Source organism: Medicago truncatula, chromosome 4 (assembly GCF_003473485.1).
Source record: "Medicago truncatula cultivar Jemalong A17 chromosome 4, MtrunA17r5.0-ANR, whole genome shotgun sequence".
Lineage (NCBI taxonomy): Eukaryota > Viridiplantae > Streptophyta > Magnoliopsida > Fabales > Fabaceae > Medicago > Medicago truncatula.
This window is the reverse complement of record NC_053045.1, coordinates 57431856-57448499: the sequence shown is the minus strand read 5'-3', so window position 1 is coordinate 57448499 and position 16644 is coordinate 57431856. Positions and strand designations below refer to the sequence as shown.

General features: G+C 31.2%; 2 protein-coding genes across 2 annotated transcripts; both read right to left on the bottom strand.

Annotated features, from left to right (window-relative positions):
* Positions 1 to 4908: 4908 nt before the first annotated feature.
* LOC11411742 (monothiol glutaredoxin-S2) lies at positions 4909 to 12361 on the bottom strand. Its single transcript, XM_003609553.4, has 2 exons — positions 11950 to 12361; positions 4909 to 5221 (listed from the first exon to the last, which is right to left on the bottom strand). The coding sequence occupies exon 1, from the start codon at positions 12260 to 12262 to the stop codon at positions 11951 to 11953; it is 312 nt and encodes a 103-aa protein (XP_003609601.1). The 5' UTR covers positions 12263 to 12361; the 3' UTR covers positions 4909 to 5221; position 11950.
* LOC11409074 (monothiol glutaredoxin-S2) lies at positions 4923 to 5632 on the bottom strand. The gene has a single exon (XM_003609554.3). The coding sequence runs from the start codon at positions 5532 to 5534 to the stop codon at positions 5223 to 5225; it is 312 nt and encodes a 103-aa protein (XP_003609602.1). The 5' UTR covers positions 5535 to 5632; the 3' UTR covers positions 4923 to 5222.
* Positions 12362 to 16644: the final 4283 nt, after the last annotated feature.

The following is a 16644-nucleotide window of genomic DNA, read 5'->3' as shown; positions in this document are numbered from 1 at the left end:
CGGTACAAAAAATGGGTATCTATGAAACGTTGCTCTAAAAAAATTAAGGCCTAGACCTAAAGCCTCTCATAACCTTTTTTGCTATTTGTTTAACTTTTTAGATAGTTTGATTTTTTTTTTTGACGTCCGGGTTCGAACCCCAGACCTTGCATATATTATGCATTGTCCTTGTCAACTGAGCTAAGCTTACGGGGACTTAGAAAGTCTGATATGATCTAATATGAACTTATTTAAATAATAATTTGTCATATTTTTGAATAAATAAACGAGTTAATAGACCAATGAGATTAAACTTCATTTTAATATCTTACATGACATTTTAGGCAAGCTGACTATATATATATATATATATATATATCATAATTTAATTCTAATTATAATAACATATTTAAATATTCAAAAAAATGAAATTTGGTTAATAAACTTAAATTACCAAAAAAAAAAAAAAGAATTATAATTTAACCAAAAATACAAAATTTAATATAAAAATAACAATGATTTTTTTTCTATACTAACATTCGTACTAACACTCCATACCCGTTTGTCCGTTTTTTTTATTGCGCTAACGCATGCAAATTATAAACAATAGTTTTTATGAAATTTAGATTAAATTATATGTATATATGTTTGTGACTTATTGTAACAAATGTTTATCCTTTTCAATTATACAACAATATAACAAACTCCTATCATTTTCAATAACGCCAACAATATAACGTTATTATAGGATAATTTGTTTAAGGTTATAATTAGAATAATGAAAGATCCAACTCAAAATCATGTATTTCCTTTATATATTTATAAGATAATATTATAGTGGGGTAGTTTAATTCTAATGAAATTTAACTATTTTTTAATTAGTAATTTAAATAAAAAATAGGCTAAAGTGCACTTTTCCCCCCTAACTTTCAAAAACTTGCAATTTTGGCCCCCTAAGTACAAAAACTACAATTTTGCCCCCTATGATTTTGCCCCTGCGCATCTTTGGTCCTTTGGGTCAATTTTGACCAAGTCAATGCTGATTGGATGTCACACGTGTAATTACCTATTTTAAAAATAAAAAAAGCAACATGTATAAATGTCAAATTAAAAAAAAAAACAATTATTTATGAAATTAAATAAATAAATAAAAAGTCCAATTATTTATGAAATAAAAAAAATGAACAAAAATCATAAATCTTCATCATCTCTACACATGATTCAACCCTAAGCCTTCATCTTCTTCAACATTTAACTCATAGACTCAATCATTAAACTTCAAAATTCATTCCTAAAAAAAAAACTTCAAAATTCTCTCTTTTATTCCAAAATAAATTAGTCAAGATTAATTCCAAAATAAAATTAACAATGTCATGATATAGGCAAAAGAGTAAAATGCATTGGTGTAATGCTCAACACAACTGTACGATAATTGAATTGGAGTGGTTTGATTGACTGTAATCCATACCATTCTCAATTATAAATAGCAACCATCTATCAGCTTCATCTTATTCATTTATTCATTCATCAAATGCATGAAAATTCCAATATCCGAATTTATTCAAACCCATTATGTAGTAGTCTCCACAACATTACTTTCCGTACACAGTTCCATTTTCCACTGTTTACTTCTCAGTTCTCGATCAGCACAGCGATTCGCGTGCAAGGTCCTTGTTTTTTTTTTTTTGCAAATCTTCTCAGTTCTTGAGGATTTCTGGGGTGTTTGGTTTCCGGATTCACGAGTGGTTATGGGTTCATGAGTATTAGAGTTAATAATTTTCGAATTTTTGGATTTGTAATGTTAAAGTTTTTTTTTTTTTGAAAGATTGTAATGTTAAAGTTTGTTGACATGAACTTTGTTTGTGTTTAAAAATGATTTAGTGGGCTTGTGCTTGAAGTTGAGTTTATGGGCGTTGGATGGATTGAATCACGTGTAAAGATGATGAAGATTTATGATTTTTTTATTTATTTAATTTCATAAATAATTGTTAATTCTCTTCCCAACAAAAAATTAAATAATTGTTAATTCTTTTTTATTTTTTCAATTTGACATCTATACATGTGGCTTTTTTATTTTTAAAATAGGTAATTACACGCGTGGCATGTCCAATCAACATTGACTTTGTCAAAATTGATAAAAAGGACCAAAGATGCAAAATGACTAAATCATATTGGGCAAAATTGTAGTTTTTGTACTTAAATGGCCAAAATTGCAAGTTTTTGAAAGTTGGGGGAAAAAAGTGCACTTTAGCCTAAAAAGTACTCCCTCCGTCCCGGATTAACTCTCAAATCACACATTTTAAGACAAATGTATAAATGAAAGAGAGAGAAAAATGGTTTTAAGTGCTCTTGTTAAGTATTGGTCTATTCTCCCCTATCATAAATGCAAAGTGGAATATATTGAATTAGGAGTGATGAAAGTAGTATTAATTAGAGTTATAAAGGAAAAAAAATAATTAATGATGTATTGAAAAGTGAAATGGCTCACTTATTTTGGGACACTTTTTATTTATTGAAAATGACTTATTATGGGACGGAGGGAGTATATAGAAGGAATTCGGGCATTGATTGGTCGATAGTGGACGATAATTGCTCTATGCGCATCAGGTTTATTGCTCAATTTATGAAATAAGTAGTTGATTAGGAGTTACACTACGATTCAAAAAACGTGCACCGAGTCATAAATATGGATAGATTTTGCGCGATTGAAAGTTATAATTGACAAATTTGCGAGGCTTTTGAGCAATCGAAGAGACGTATTAAGCGATTCTTGTCCACTATCGACCAATCGATGCACTTCCCTACTAGAAACAGCCCAAAATAACATTTCCTAAAGTTTTGTTCCATTCCATACATCCCATTTGGCGAATACTACTGTCGGGCTGTTTCGCTTAGCAACAAGGTGCTGCTAGCTTTTGTAAAAAAAAAAAAAAAAGTTAAGCTAGCTGAATTAAATTTTCAGTTGGCAATGCAATTTCTTGCATCATTCTTATAAATAAATTTCAATAATAAAGAATCTAACATACTTGTACCAAAAAAAAAAGAAAAAAAGAATCTAACATACAGCAATCATTTTTCACATTTTTCTTTTCTGAATAAGCTATCTCCTAACCTATCTAGAAAATTAGGTTAAGAATCAACCCATCAATAGAACGATAAGTCAGTTCTGCAATATGTGATTCTAGCACTGAGTTAACGAGAGTCAAAATGCATGCACATACATATCAATGGAATAAATGCACTGCTTCGGTGGATTACAAATTCGTTCATATCATTCTTTCATAATCAGATTCGGAAAACAGACAATGTTGCAGGCACTTCAACAGTCTCTATCTAATTAACTACATTTTTCTCCATATTCTTTATCTTCGTTTGATTAAGAATTCATACTCCACTTGTTCTTTTTTCCCTCTTGTCTTTTCTCCGAATTGGTATATTTCTAACTATTCGATGATGATGAGATCAAAAAGGAATCATGCATGTTAATGTTACAGTACGTTTATTCTATTTTGAACACAACAACACACGGCTTGCACCCGAATCACATACGCAATATACATACTCTCGTATTCATAAATATATGGTAAGCGATTTTGTTCCATTTTGTTTTTATCTGTGGTTCTAATAAAAAAAAACCTTTTAGATAAGGGTTTAAAGGTTAATTTATTTTGAAATAACATCTTGATTTTATTACTTTCAAGAATACCTAATATTACGTCAACAAAAGAAAATTTAAAAGTTTTTTTTTAACAGAAAATTTAATAGTATTGCATATATAACTGCAAACTGATCATGATAGCTTTTGTTGTGCAACAAATGTAAGGTAAAAGTCTTACATCAAACGAAAAATTGACTAATATATAAATACTACGATGCATAAATTCAATGTTTAAAGATTTTGTGTAAAAATATGATGCTTAAGTCACTTGTAAGGTTCGGGGTTCGATCCCCGAACACCACACAAAAAAGCTCAATAAAATAGATTGACTAATATATACTATAGACGTGAGTTGTGAACTGTGAAGACAAATGATATCATTCAAACGTGTTTTGGTTTGTTTGAAGTAATTAGGGATCACGAGGTTAAAATATGTAGGTAGGTTGGAGTATCCCTTGTACCCTCTTTTATGAATCTCTTGGTGAATCAAATATAAACTCCCAAAATTTCTTTTCACCTAGTTAAAAACTTCGTTGTATGAGATATTCATATACTAATTTGAGATTAACAAATATTTCATTCAAAGTTGTATTAAATTAAAACTTTTAATGACTAGTTTTTTACACATTTATTTTGTTGAAGGCTAACCGATCAAGAACAACTCTATTAACACATTTAGAAAAGGTCATGCCAAGGTTACCCATAGAAAATTGGTGGGTAATTTATTCAACCAATAAACATCAGCCACATAAATACATTTTTAAGTGAGAACCACAAACTAACATGGACTCCACAAAGAAATGCTCATTTGCATTGGATGGTGGGTAAGTTACTCACATTCTTTAAAGGTAGTCTTAAAAAAAACCTTAGAAAAATATTTCAGGTTACTCACATTATTTAAGGCTTAGTTTGACTTGACTTGTTTAGTAATAAGGTTAAATTTAGGCTTTTTAGAATAAAATTTTCGTCAATTCAAAATAGTTTATTTTTCCAGATGTATTGAGCCAGTAAATAAATGCACATATTATACTAGCTCAATAAGATGCTTGTTCAAAAAAATTAATTTTTAGACAAGCAAATACTAGTTAATTATTTTCTTATATTAGTTCTTAATTAAAGGTTTGAACTCTTGATTTCCTAGTTAATATTCCTTGGGTGACTCTCAACTCATCAACTGAGTTGCCTGTTTGGAAGCTCTTTTTCTTTTTTTTCCTTGGTATGAAATTAGTTTAATGAAATGCTATATATAATACTTATACAAAAACAAATTATTGATACAAAAAGATAACTCATGGATCCATATTTATTAATTGTCATACTTATCAAAAAGAGAACATTACATCAAAAACATTACATTTAACCCCGAAAAAAGAAGGCTAAACAGAGGGCTTGGATCCTCCTCTATAGTGTAGCATCGATCGGTACCCAAATCTATCAATTAAGTTAGACTTATTACCTTATGCCATAAACTCTAGTAGCTCATCATATATATATATATATATTTTTCCTCTCTACATATGATCTCATTAGATATATATAACCAAAACGGGTTAGTTTATTGAGTGGATGATGATGAGTGATGAGATTAAAGCCAAAGAGCACCAGCTTTTTTAAGCATTGGAATTAAGGAACGGTTAAGATGAAGACTCATAACTTGATTGGCTCCACCAACAAGCTCACCACCAATGAAAACAGTTGGAACAGATGGAGAAGAACCAAGTCTTGAAATAAGTGCTTGTTCAATCTCTCTCCCTCTTGGTATCTCATCAAGTTCATATACTGCTGGATTCACACCAAAGTCACAAAATAGTGTCTTTATTGTATGACTCATGCAACATGAACTCTTGCTGAATATCACCACTGGCCTTTCTGAAACCATCTTTGTTACTCTCTCCATTATATATAATGTCAAATGTGGAAAATGTTGGTTGATATGTGAGGAATGTGTGTTAGTTATACTTGAAGTTTTGGTGTGTTGTTTGTTGAGTTAATAAGCCAAACGTGGCATGCTTATATAGGGGTTTTTGAAGGGAAGAAATTAAGGCTTGTTGGGAAAGAAAAGTAGAAAAGTGGAGAATCGTCCATTAGATATTTGGGTCATTTTCAAAATCGTTGAAAGTGATTGATCAATTAAGTCTACAAAACGATATATTCTTTATCCATGCATGCATACGGAAACAAATCAAGACAAGTAGTCCTTGGGTACGGTTTCAAAAGTAATTTAATTGTTTATGTATATGTTATTTATCTCGTCATGATTGTTACCTTTGTTTCATGTACGGTTATTTGAATCTCAATCACTAAGGGGATCGTCCACATCGAGGATAGAACAATCGCATAAGTAAGAGATACACCACACTCTTACCCAAAACCTTAAGGCAATGGGTTTATGGGTCCTCTTACTTTTATAAGATGTTCAACCTTTACTTTTTTATTTGATGTGGGACATATAACTCACACTTACACAACATGAATCAAACTATTTTTGTTTTTGTTTTTCACTATTGCATTGCATATATAGGACTTCCATTTTGGGAATAATAAAAGAACATTGAGTAGTAGAAAAGTTATGGAATCCCTTAGAGCTAGCTCATTCTAAATAATATTAACCTATGTAGTATTCTTTTATTAAATTTAATTTAACTATCACTATTTATTTATTAGTTTTTTTTAAGGGACTATTTATTTATTAGTTGAGCATTTGATCCACGACATCGATATTTTTTTGTTGTCATGCCATGACTATTTTTTTTAAAGGATTATTTTGGTGAATAACTTTTTTAGAGGACCCATGGATAACTTTTTTTAGTTGGATATGTATCCATCATCCACTTATTTCTTATATTTTTGGATTAACTTATTTAAAAATAAAATAAAATTCAATTCAAAATGAATTTTTCTATAGACTATTGATACGCAACCAAACATCATGTACCTAAAAATTGACAATATGTTTTCCTTAATACAAAAATTTATGCCTCATCAATCTCTGAGCATCTTCTGCGTTGGAAGAAAAGTTGGATTTATCCAATTGGGACCTCTTTTTTTTGCGACTAGGATTCGCATCCAATTCGGGAAAGTGAACTATATGATTAACATGTGTAACAGGAATTTTGATGTTAAGAAAATATTCACAACAACATTTATAAATAAAAAAAAATTTACTTTGTATTTATTTATTATTCAATTTATCACTTTTTTCATATAATTTTATTAATAAGATTCAATAATAATATATTTTTAAACATTGTAATTATTTTAAATATTCAAGGAATGGTCCAGATAATGGATATATGCAGCATTGTGCTTGGTTGTCTCCTAGTTTACTCTAGAAAAGTCCATCTAAATGTAAAAGCTATATTGTTCTCACTTTATTTATCGTGGCATATGGTTACCACTAGCTTGGAGAATATCGGTGGTACGAGTAATGTTCATGTCAAAAACTATAAACTATGTCAAGTCTCTCGAGGCGCCACGTTTTGTTGTTATATATAACTACTTTCTTTATTCTTTAATAAAAAGGCTGCAAAAGCACACTTATGTAGATGTTCCTTCCCCACATATCGACCAATGATTTGATACTTAATTTGGTAATTGGCTCTACATAGAAGCCAAGGGCCACCACTTCTTGGCTAACGTAACTGTACTTAACGTGCATGATGATCACGTACTTATGCTTGCAATGGAGCATAGCCATATTGCACGCACTTTCATGCATGCATACACTAACGTACACACTTTCATGATTGCTTGATGACAATCTCATATAATTTTTATTTAGACATACACAAAAATAAGAAAAGGTAAAGGAAGAGAGACTTAAATAATGTGTTATTTTAGATGATTAAATTATATTTACTTTGTCTACAAGTTCTAAATCAACCGCTAAAATATCGAAAATGTTAGGTTAGACGCTGCAATCGGAATTTGAATCCCGACCACTCCACCTATTTGTTTGAGTTTTAATCCCGACTGCAACTTCTCATGTTAAAGATTAAATAGCTTCCCGTTATCAGCTTGTGACAATATAAGTATTTTATCATATATGAGATGTATGCTATATAATGCTAGCTCATATGATTTTATTTGTTGCAATTTTTACCAATTTTAATTCACACGAGATATTATTATTATTTTTTTGCTCAACAGGGAGTTTTATTTAAAAAAAAAAAAAAGAAGATGGCAAAGACCATAAGTGGTACTTTACAACCCAAAGAAATGAAGTACAAATAGTACTCAATCCAAAAAAAAAAAAAAAAGGTAATAGTGCTTTACTCCGGTAATATAGATCATTTCTGGTTTTCCACTTCGTAAAATATTTTTTTTTGGATTCCGTCCTTGTAATTTGAAGATTTTTTTATTTTAGACCTTCACGAAAAATTTGGCCCCCTGTAATTTGAGGAAATTTCGGTTTATCCCCTGCAATTTGAGCAAATTTCGATTTACCTTCCAGTTAATTTGAGTAAATTTCGGTTTACCCCCGTCATATCATTGATTTTGTACCGTCAAAATTCACTAAGGCCCAAAACAAAACAAAAATCAAATTACAAGGACGGAATCCAAAAAGAAAATTTTACAGGGGGGAAAACCGGAAATGACCTATATTACAGGGGGTAAAACACTATTAACTCAAAAAGAAAAATAGGCCAAAATAACTAACAAATCACCAAGACGTTTACAATAAAAACAAGGGAGGCCGGATTTCCTAGCCAAGAACCAAGACACCCTTTTTGATTTCTTGCACCACCTCCGCCGCATTAGGTTTTTGTTTGGTAATGCATTGGTGCATCAAGAACGTGTGTTCTACCATATATTTACCTATGTTTTTGAAAAACAAGATGCTAGTTTTAAATTACTTATTTGTAGGATCAAACTAGAAATCTTAGAACTTATTGTGCAATTGTTTTTCAGAAAATGTTTGAATGTTCATGATGTTCATGAATTTAAATGTAAAAAGATGAAGAAAACTGCATTGTTCTACAAAATCAACAAGATTTTCAAAATCTAAAACGAACAAAAACTTTAAAGATAAAAGCAAGAAGACTGAAAAGATGAATTTGCATTGTATTAAGTAAATAGTTCATTAAATCAATTACATACATTCTTGTTACTCTTTTTTCACTGTATGCTTGGATAATTCGAGCGTAAGAACTTTTGTTTATAATTTGTGACCTCTATTTCCTATGAAAAACTTCTACATATACATGAACAGAAATAACTGAAACTAATTGTACTAATCTATAAGCCTTTGGCAGATGCAGCAAGCCTCCACATGTCTTCGACCTTTGACCTTGCTTCTTCATAAAAGATATGAAGTCTTCATTGTTGAATACTCTCTCCGTTCCTTTTTAAGTGACTTTTTAAGGTAAATTTTCGTTTCTATTTAACTGTCTTTTTGTTATTTTAAGGGTAGGATTTGTCAATTATACCCTTTGTTAATTACTTTTATTTTTTTTCAATATAACTAATCAATGTTATCTATTTGAAAAACTACAGTTTTTTTAAACAAAGTTTGTTTGTTTTTTTTTAAACAAAATTTGTTTCTTGTTATTTTCAAATTTAAAGAAAATTTTGTTCCAAACAATGATTCCAAGAAGAGTTAAAGTTCTATAAATAAGATGAGTAAAAATTTCAAGTGTGACTCTAGCATTAATATTGGTTGAAGCCATAGTTGAAGCCTTAACTTTAATTAAATGAGTTGGAAGAAGGTTAATTTTTTCTTAACTTTTGATTACTGTGAAGTTGGAATCATTTTTATATTGACTTAAAATAATTAAAAAGATGTGCACATTATTTAGAAAATTAACAATTGTTTGTTATGTGAGAGAGAGTGCAAAAAAAAAAGGAATTTGTTAGATAAAAAGATAATAACTGACAATTGTTTGTTACGAGTGAAAGATAACATATTAAATTTATTGGAAAAATAAAGTGAGTGCAAAAAAATAGTAATTTATTGATGGATTAAAATGAGGGTATAATTGGGAAAAAAAAGTGCAAAAATACACATCGCTATTTTTGTGTTAATTTTCTAAAAAGACACTTAAAAAGGAGCGGAGGGAGTACTATGAACTGAGTATGCTAGGATCCCTTATAATCTGTCGAAAACCATCCACTCCTATATTGACACTAAGAGTAAAACTTCCAAACTTTGACTAGAAAGCTTTCATATCGAACAAACAACATTAAAAACACAGGCTAACAACCTCTCAGACTCGATTTTTCTGTTTTGCAAGATGTCTGGGTTGTTGGAATGAAAATCGATTCTAACCCTAGACTCGATGCTAGGTGAATCTACGATATGTAGCTTTTCCAAGATTAAAATCGATTTTGAAATTTGAATGATGTGTAACCTTCCTTCATCTTCCTAACGACGTAAAATAATGACGCTCAAAGTCGGTCGTTTGTCCGTAACCAGCTTAGTGACATGTTAATAATCAAGATGTTAAGTCGGGTATTTATCTCAGCCGATTAAAACCATGTTATTTTAGGTTTGTTGAAGTATGTTTTAAGAAGTTTTACATACTCAAAATAGGCTTAATTAAAAAGCCTTAGAACCATATCAAAATCAAGTTTTTGATCTAGTGTTATTTACTAATATCTTTTCCATTATAAGTCATACGTCATTCGGAACAGACAGTGTTGGAGGCAAAGTCTCCATCTAAGTACACGAGCACGAGGTGCCCATATTCTTTATCTTCGTTTGATTAAGAATTCCCTCCACTTGTTCTTCTTTTTGCTTCTTCTTTTTTCCTCTTTTGTCCTTTTTCCGGATTCCGTATATCTAAACTATTCGATGATGAGATCAAAAGGAATCATGTTACAGTGCGTTTATTCTATTTTTAAGCATAACAACAACAAACGGTTTGCACCCGAATCACATACGCTACACATACTATCGTCTTCATAAATATACATAGTAAGATTTTTATTTTGAAGGATATATAGTAAGATTTTGTTCCATTTTGTTTTTAGACAAGATATTAAGGTGGACTTTTTAGGCTAATTTAATATAACATGTTAATTTTTTTATCAATATCAAGAAAACTAATATTATATCCTTAATAAAAATAAAAATAAAACTTTTCTTTATGGCATGAGGTACACGACCCATTACAAATATAGCGAAGTTAGGCAGAGCCTAAAACAAAACAAAAAAGGGGGATATGAAATAGAGTCAATAACAAAAGGAAACAATTTATAAACTAACGGGGTCCCTCAACAAACAAACAAAAAAAAAACTAATGGGGCAAAAATTAATCTAGAAAATCAAAACGAAGAAACCAAAAGTTATCCGCACGACCAAGATAACCTAGGGAACCACCGAAAATCTATCTTAGTTGATAAAGTGAGGCTCCATATGTTATGAGACTTGATGACATCCGTGGAAGAAATGAGAGAAAAGTTATGAATCATTGAATCACATGGAAGAAGATCATAATAATCAACAAGAAAGGAAGCATAACGAAGTGGCTTATTTATAGAGCTACTTGGAGTAACTAACTATCTTTCTATTCTAGTTACCACTAGATAACCTATTAACTAACTATAGTGTAATAATGCCGTCTTCGAGTGTCGGTAATGACCACATAGCATACAATTGGATCCTTCAACATACATTTGATGAACCTACGTCTTAAGAGAATTTGACAAGGTGAGACTTATGTAAAAGCCGTTACGCCAAGAGAAAGCAAATACCTTTGATGGAGTCAAGCTCTCCTAGACTTAGGGAAAGGTTTGAAATTCATTTCCTGAAAGGATTCCCTCCCACACCCAATAAGACCTATCTGACAGACAGACAAGCCACATAAGCTAAACTAACAGAAATGAAACATACCGGTCTATGAAATTGACCGTTGAATTAGGATATTAGAAGCCATACATGCATACATAAAAAAAAAACTATAATTCTACTAGTAACACTTTTGTTTTTATCGGCAAATCAGATTCCATTAAAACCACCAATACACCAATAAAATATAATATCATAATGCAAAAAGGTAGTAACTTGTGGAACCATGTAGTATTCCCTTTAATTTATTATCAATACTTATAAAAAAGATAACATTACATTTAACCCTTAAAAAAGAAGGCTAAACAATAGACTTGAATCCACCTGCTGCACATTATTGCAGCAAAGGTAGAAGATCCTTGTCCTTAAGTGGCACCCCAAATCTATCAATTAAGTTAGACTAATTAATTATACCTAGTGCCATAATCTCTAAGATTAACTCAACATTGCCTCTCTATATATATATAACCAAAAAAGGTCAACTTATTATTATTAAGTAGATTTGTGTGAGCCTGCTGGTGAGATTAAAGCCAAAGAGCACCAGCTTTTTTAAGCATTGGAATTAAGGAACGGTTAAGATGAAGACTCATAACTTGATTGGCTCCACCAACAAGCTCACCACCAATGAAAACAGTTGGAACAGATGGAGAAGAACCAAGTCTTGAAATAAGTGCTTGTTCAATCTCTCTCCCTCTTGGTATCTCATCAAGTTCATATACTGCTGGATTCACACCAAAGTCACAAAATAGTGTCTTTATTGTATGACTCATGCAACATGAACTCTTGCTGAATATCACCACTGGCCTTTCTGAAACCATCTTTGTTACTCTCTCCATTATATATAATGTCAAATGTGGAAAATGTTGGTTGATATGTGAGGAATGTGTGTTAGTTATACTTGAAGTTTTGGTGTGTTGTTTGTTGAGTTAATAAGCCAAACGTGGCATGCTTATATAGGGGTTTTTGAAGGGAAGAAATTAAGGCTTGTTGTTGGAAAAGAAAAGTAGAAAAGTGGAGAATCGTCGATTAGATGTTTGGGTCACTTTCAAAATCATTGAAAGTGATTGATCAATTAAGTCCACTTTTACTACTAGCTAGTACAAACGATTATATTCTTCATCCATGCATTGATTGATTGCATGCATGCATACGGAACAAATCAAGACAAAGTCCTTTGGTACGGCTTACTTGAGTTACTTCTATGGTTAATAGTGTTTTACCCCGTGTAATATAAGTCATTTTCGATTTTACCCATGTAAAATATTTTTTTTGAATTTCGTCCTTGTAACTTGAAGATTTTTTGTTTTGGACCTTCATGAATTTTGACTGTACAAAATCGAAGATATGGCAGGGGGCAAACCGAAATTTGCTCAAATTAACAGGGGGTAAACTGAAATTTTCTCAAATTACAAGGGGGTAAACCTAAATTTTCTCAAATTACAGGGGGTGAAATTTTCCATGAAGGTCTAAAACCAAAAAATCTTCAAATTAAAAGGACGAAATTCAAAAAAAATATTTTACAGAGGGGAAAACCGGAAATGACCTATATTACAGGAGAGTAAAGCACTGTTAACCCTTACTTCTATTACGATTGTTTGTTACTTACTGTTGTTTGAATCTAATTAAACACCAAATCAAACTATTATTATTTTCTGTTCAAGACAAATGCTACAATTTAATATGCTACAATTTTGTATGCTACTATTTGTATTTATATATGTTACCATTTGTCTAGGAAAAATATGATCAAAATATATTAAATGAGCGGTAGAATGGCAGCATTTGTGTCTATTTTAATTATATTTTTCTACTAATATATAGAGACAAATGATAGCATAAAAAAATATGTTGGATTTTATCAACAAATAAAAAAGATGAGTTCGATAAATATTTAATTTATATATTTTTTGTTACTTCTAATTGATAATTAGAGATACGAAATGTTAAAATTGTAAATTGACATGTGAAACAATACTCAAGTGATCCATGACATCAATATTGCACAATTTTTTTATTTTATTTTTCCTAATACCGAAAGAAAGTTGGATTTATCGTTGAGCATCTGCTGCGTTGGAAGAAAAGTTGGATTTATCCAATTGGGGACCTCTTTTTCTTGCAGCTAGGATTCGCATCTAATTCCGGAAAGGAGAATATGAATAATGCTTTGTGTACAATAGGAATAGGAATTGCATTAATCCTCTGAACAAAAAAACAAAACAAAAAAACAGGAATTGGATTAACAGTAAAAAAAAAAAAAAAACATGTTACATGTGCCATATACAATAGGATATAGTGATTGGAGATCTGGGCCTATCTCTTCCTCAGCTAGCTCGCTTCAGTTTTGGGTTTTTCGATTGGCTTGTGGCTAAATTTTAGATTGTTTTCGTTTTCGGTTTTTTTTTTTTTTTTTTTTTTTTTGAGTTGGGTCCCAATCCAAACTGATTTTGTTTGTGTTACCGCTGCACCTAATGACTAGGATTAGGAGTTTGTTTCATTAATCTCGGGTGAGATCGCTTTTCCTTGGAGATCGGGAGTTTGTTACTAGTTTCAAATTTTTTAGGCTGATTTAGGTGTCTTTTCTGGTTGATCAGGAGTTGAGAGGTTCCTTAACGATTTGTTTTTGGAGTTTGACGGAGTGATCGCTCTTGATTTGAGAGTGATAAATTGGTTGATGACTAAATTAGTTGATGGTTGAACGTGGCTACTACGTCCTATTGTTGAATATGGCTACTAAGTCATAATGGACTTGGAGGAGATTATTAAGTCTTATTAAGATTGTCGTAATGTTTAATGAGAATTAAGGTCGCTGTAATGTTTAATGAGTGTCCAAAAGACTGCAACATAGAATCGACCAAGTTCAAAGGAAGAATAACAACTTTTTTAAATATGTAGCATGATAAAGGAAGCAATTAAAAAGAGAGAGAGAGAAGGAAATAGAAATGACCCCGTGGTTAGTTTGAATGGTAAAACATGATCAAACATCATACTTCATAAAAAATATAAATGTAGAGAATGTTGGTAGATGACAACCAAACAATCGTAACACAAGATAATTTTTTCCCTCAACTCAATCGTATGGGCAAGATATCATCTAACTAAATCCAGAACGTGAATGAAGATATATTCCCTTAATAATATGGTGATGAAGGACATAGATAGTTGATAAATTAAGAAGTTGATAACTCGACAATGCGGTTTTCACTTATAACTCAGCTTATAAGATAGTCACTTACATTAGTAATGTTAGTCATGATTTTACATAAGTGAAAATCATCCTACATATCATCATATCAGTTGATGAATTCATAAATCAACCAAATTGTCACGACATCATGTGATCACAGAGCTAGTCGACTAAGATCCGAATTTTGCACGACGAACTATCTTATAAATTTTCGGCATTCAAAAACAAGAAGCTTACTGGAAATGTTTAATTCAAACATGTAAAAAAAAAGTTTAATTTGATGTGTAATTCTTTTTTAATATACCAAATTAATATATCTAATTAAGTTACAACAAAATCTACATTATAAGAAACCTTTACTCTAAAAAAAAAACAAAAAAACTTGTCAAAAAAAGAAAGAAACCTTTACTTCTTGAAATAAATCTTTACTATATATTTATCTATTTATTTATAAGTTTTAAAAATATTCCAGGGAATGATCTAAATAACGAATATACGCAGCTTTGTGCTTGGCTGTCTTGTTGATTGTTGATATCTCTAGAAAGATCCATGAAAATGTAAAAGTTAATATTATCGTATCTCATTGTGGCATGGTCACCACCACTATAGCCTAGAAGAATATTGGTGTGGTACAAAGTGAAGTTCATGTAAAAAATTTCAAGGCGACACGTTTTGTTGCAAAATCTATTTTGGTTCACCCAGGCCAACCGCAAAAGGCTGCAAAAGCACATCATATGTATCCATAATACTTAGCAGAGAGGAGAACAAATTAAATAATAATAAATCTACTATATTTAAAACATGAATCGAGTTTCTTTTTGTATATTTATATCTCCCGTAACATAGGATAACGTTTTTGGCTCATCTAGCCTCAAACTCCTTGACTTGTTAAACTTCGTTAAGAATCATGGGTTTAACAATATCAAAAAATTGTTGAGAGATCTCATACATGATGTAACATATCCCATGTCTGTCTGATGTCTAATATAAAAGACGTGTTGTCATTGCTACTAGAGCGGCTTGGTTGGATTAACTAGTGGTTCCTCATAAACACTACGAGGAGTTTCATATGTTAGCATTCCTATTGTTTGTGAAGGCTTGTTTAGTCTTTGTTGGCATCACCTTATTGAAGTTGACGACGACAGTTCAACCAAAATGCCAAGACTCTTTTAAGATCTCAAGTGCATACACCAAACATAGTTTTGATATGGAGAATTGAAATTTTCATGGGTGCCAAATTTATTGTCATACTAGAGATTTAGCCTAGGTATGGGTTGATAGTCCTCAACTGTGATTCTCTTTATTCAATCTATTTTGTTGAGGAAGAAACTTCATTCCTCAACTATGAGTTCCTAATTACTATATTAAAGCGTTAAATAATGTGTGCTTTTTTTGGGGGTTTTAGCTACTAAACTAAGAAATACATGTAAATATAAACAATCACAAAAAGTAAAGGGATAATATTGCGTAGATAACTTACATTTGATTAGTCGTGTGTTTCAAACATTGTACAAGATGAGTATTTATCGGCAAAACTAATCGTATTGGCCAAACGATGTGGCATATACTGTTTAACCTTCCTTGGTTATTTGGGTGAGCAATGTGTTAGTTTTCCCTCATGGAAGGGGTGTGTGGCGCCCCACGTTCGACTTATAGCTTTCCCTTTTATGGCATGATATGTTGAGTTGACAAGGTCCAATGTGTGCAGCCTCCCATAAAATGTTCTTTCTTGCTCATCGCACTTTGCGATTGATGGTGCTAAAACATGGAGCATAAGTTAAGTTCCTAATTGTATAGTTCAATTAGGTTTTGACTAAGTTTGATTCCTTCAAGATCCACATATTTTTTAGCAGACTCGAGAAAGAATCAGTTGATCCTTATTCAGCTGCAATCGTGCTCGACTAACCTTCCACTAACTAAGGGAAATTCTCATATCTTTGACTCGCCTATGTACCGATTTTGGGTAACAAGATAAATATTCTTACATTGTGTGTGTGTGTGTCTATATATTATGTATTTATGTAGAATTTAGTT

Coding starts and splice junctions, on each gene's coding strand:
- LOC11409074 (XM_003609554.3), bottom strand. CDS start 5,534: ATGGAGAGAGTAACAAAGATGGTTTCAGAAAGGCCAGTGGTGATATTC.
- LOC11411742 (XM_003609553.4), bottom strand. CDS start 12,262: ATGGAGAGAGTAACAAAGATGGTTTCAGAAAGGCCAGTGGTGATATTC.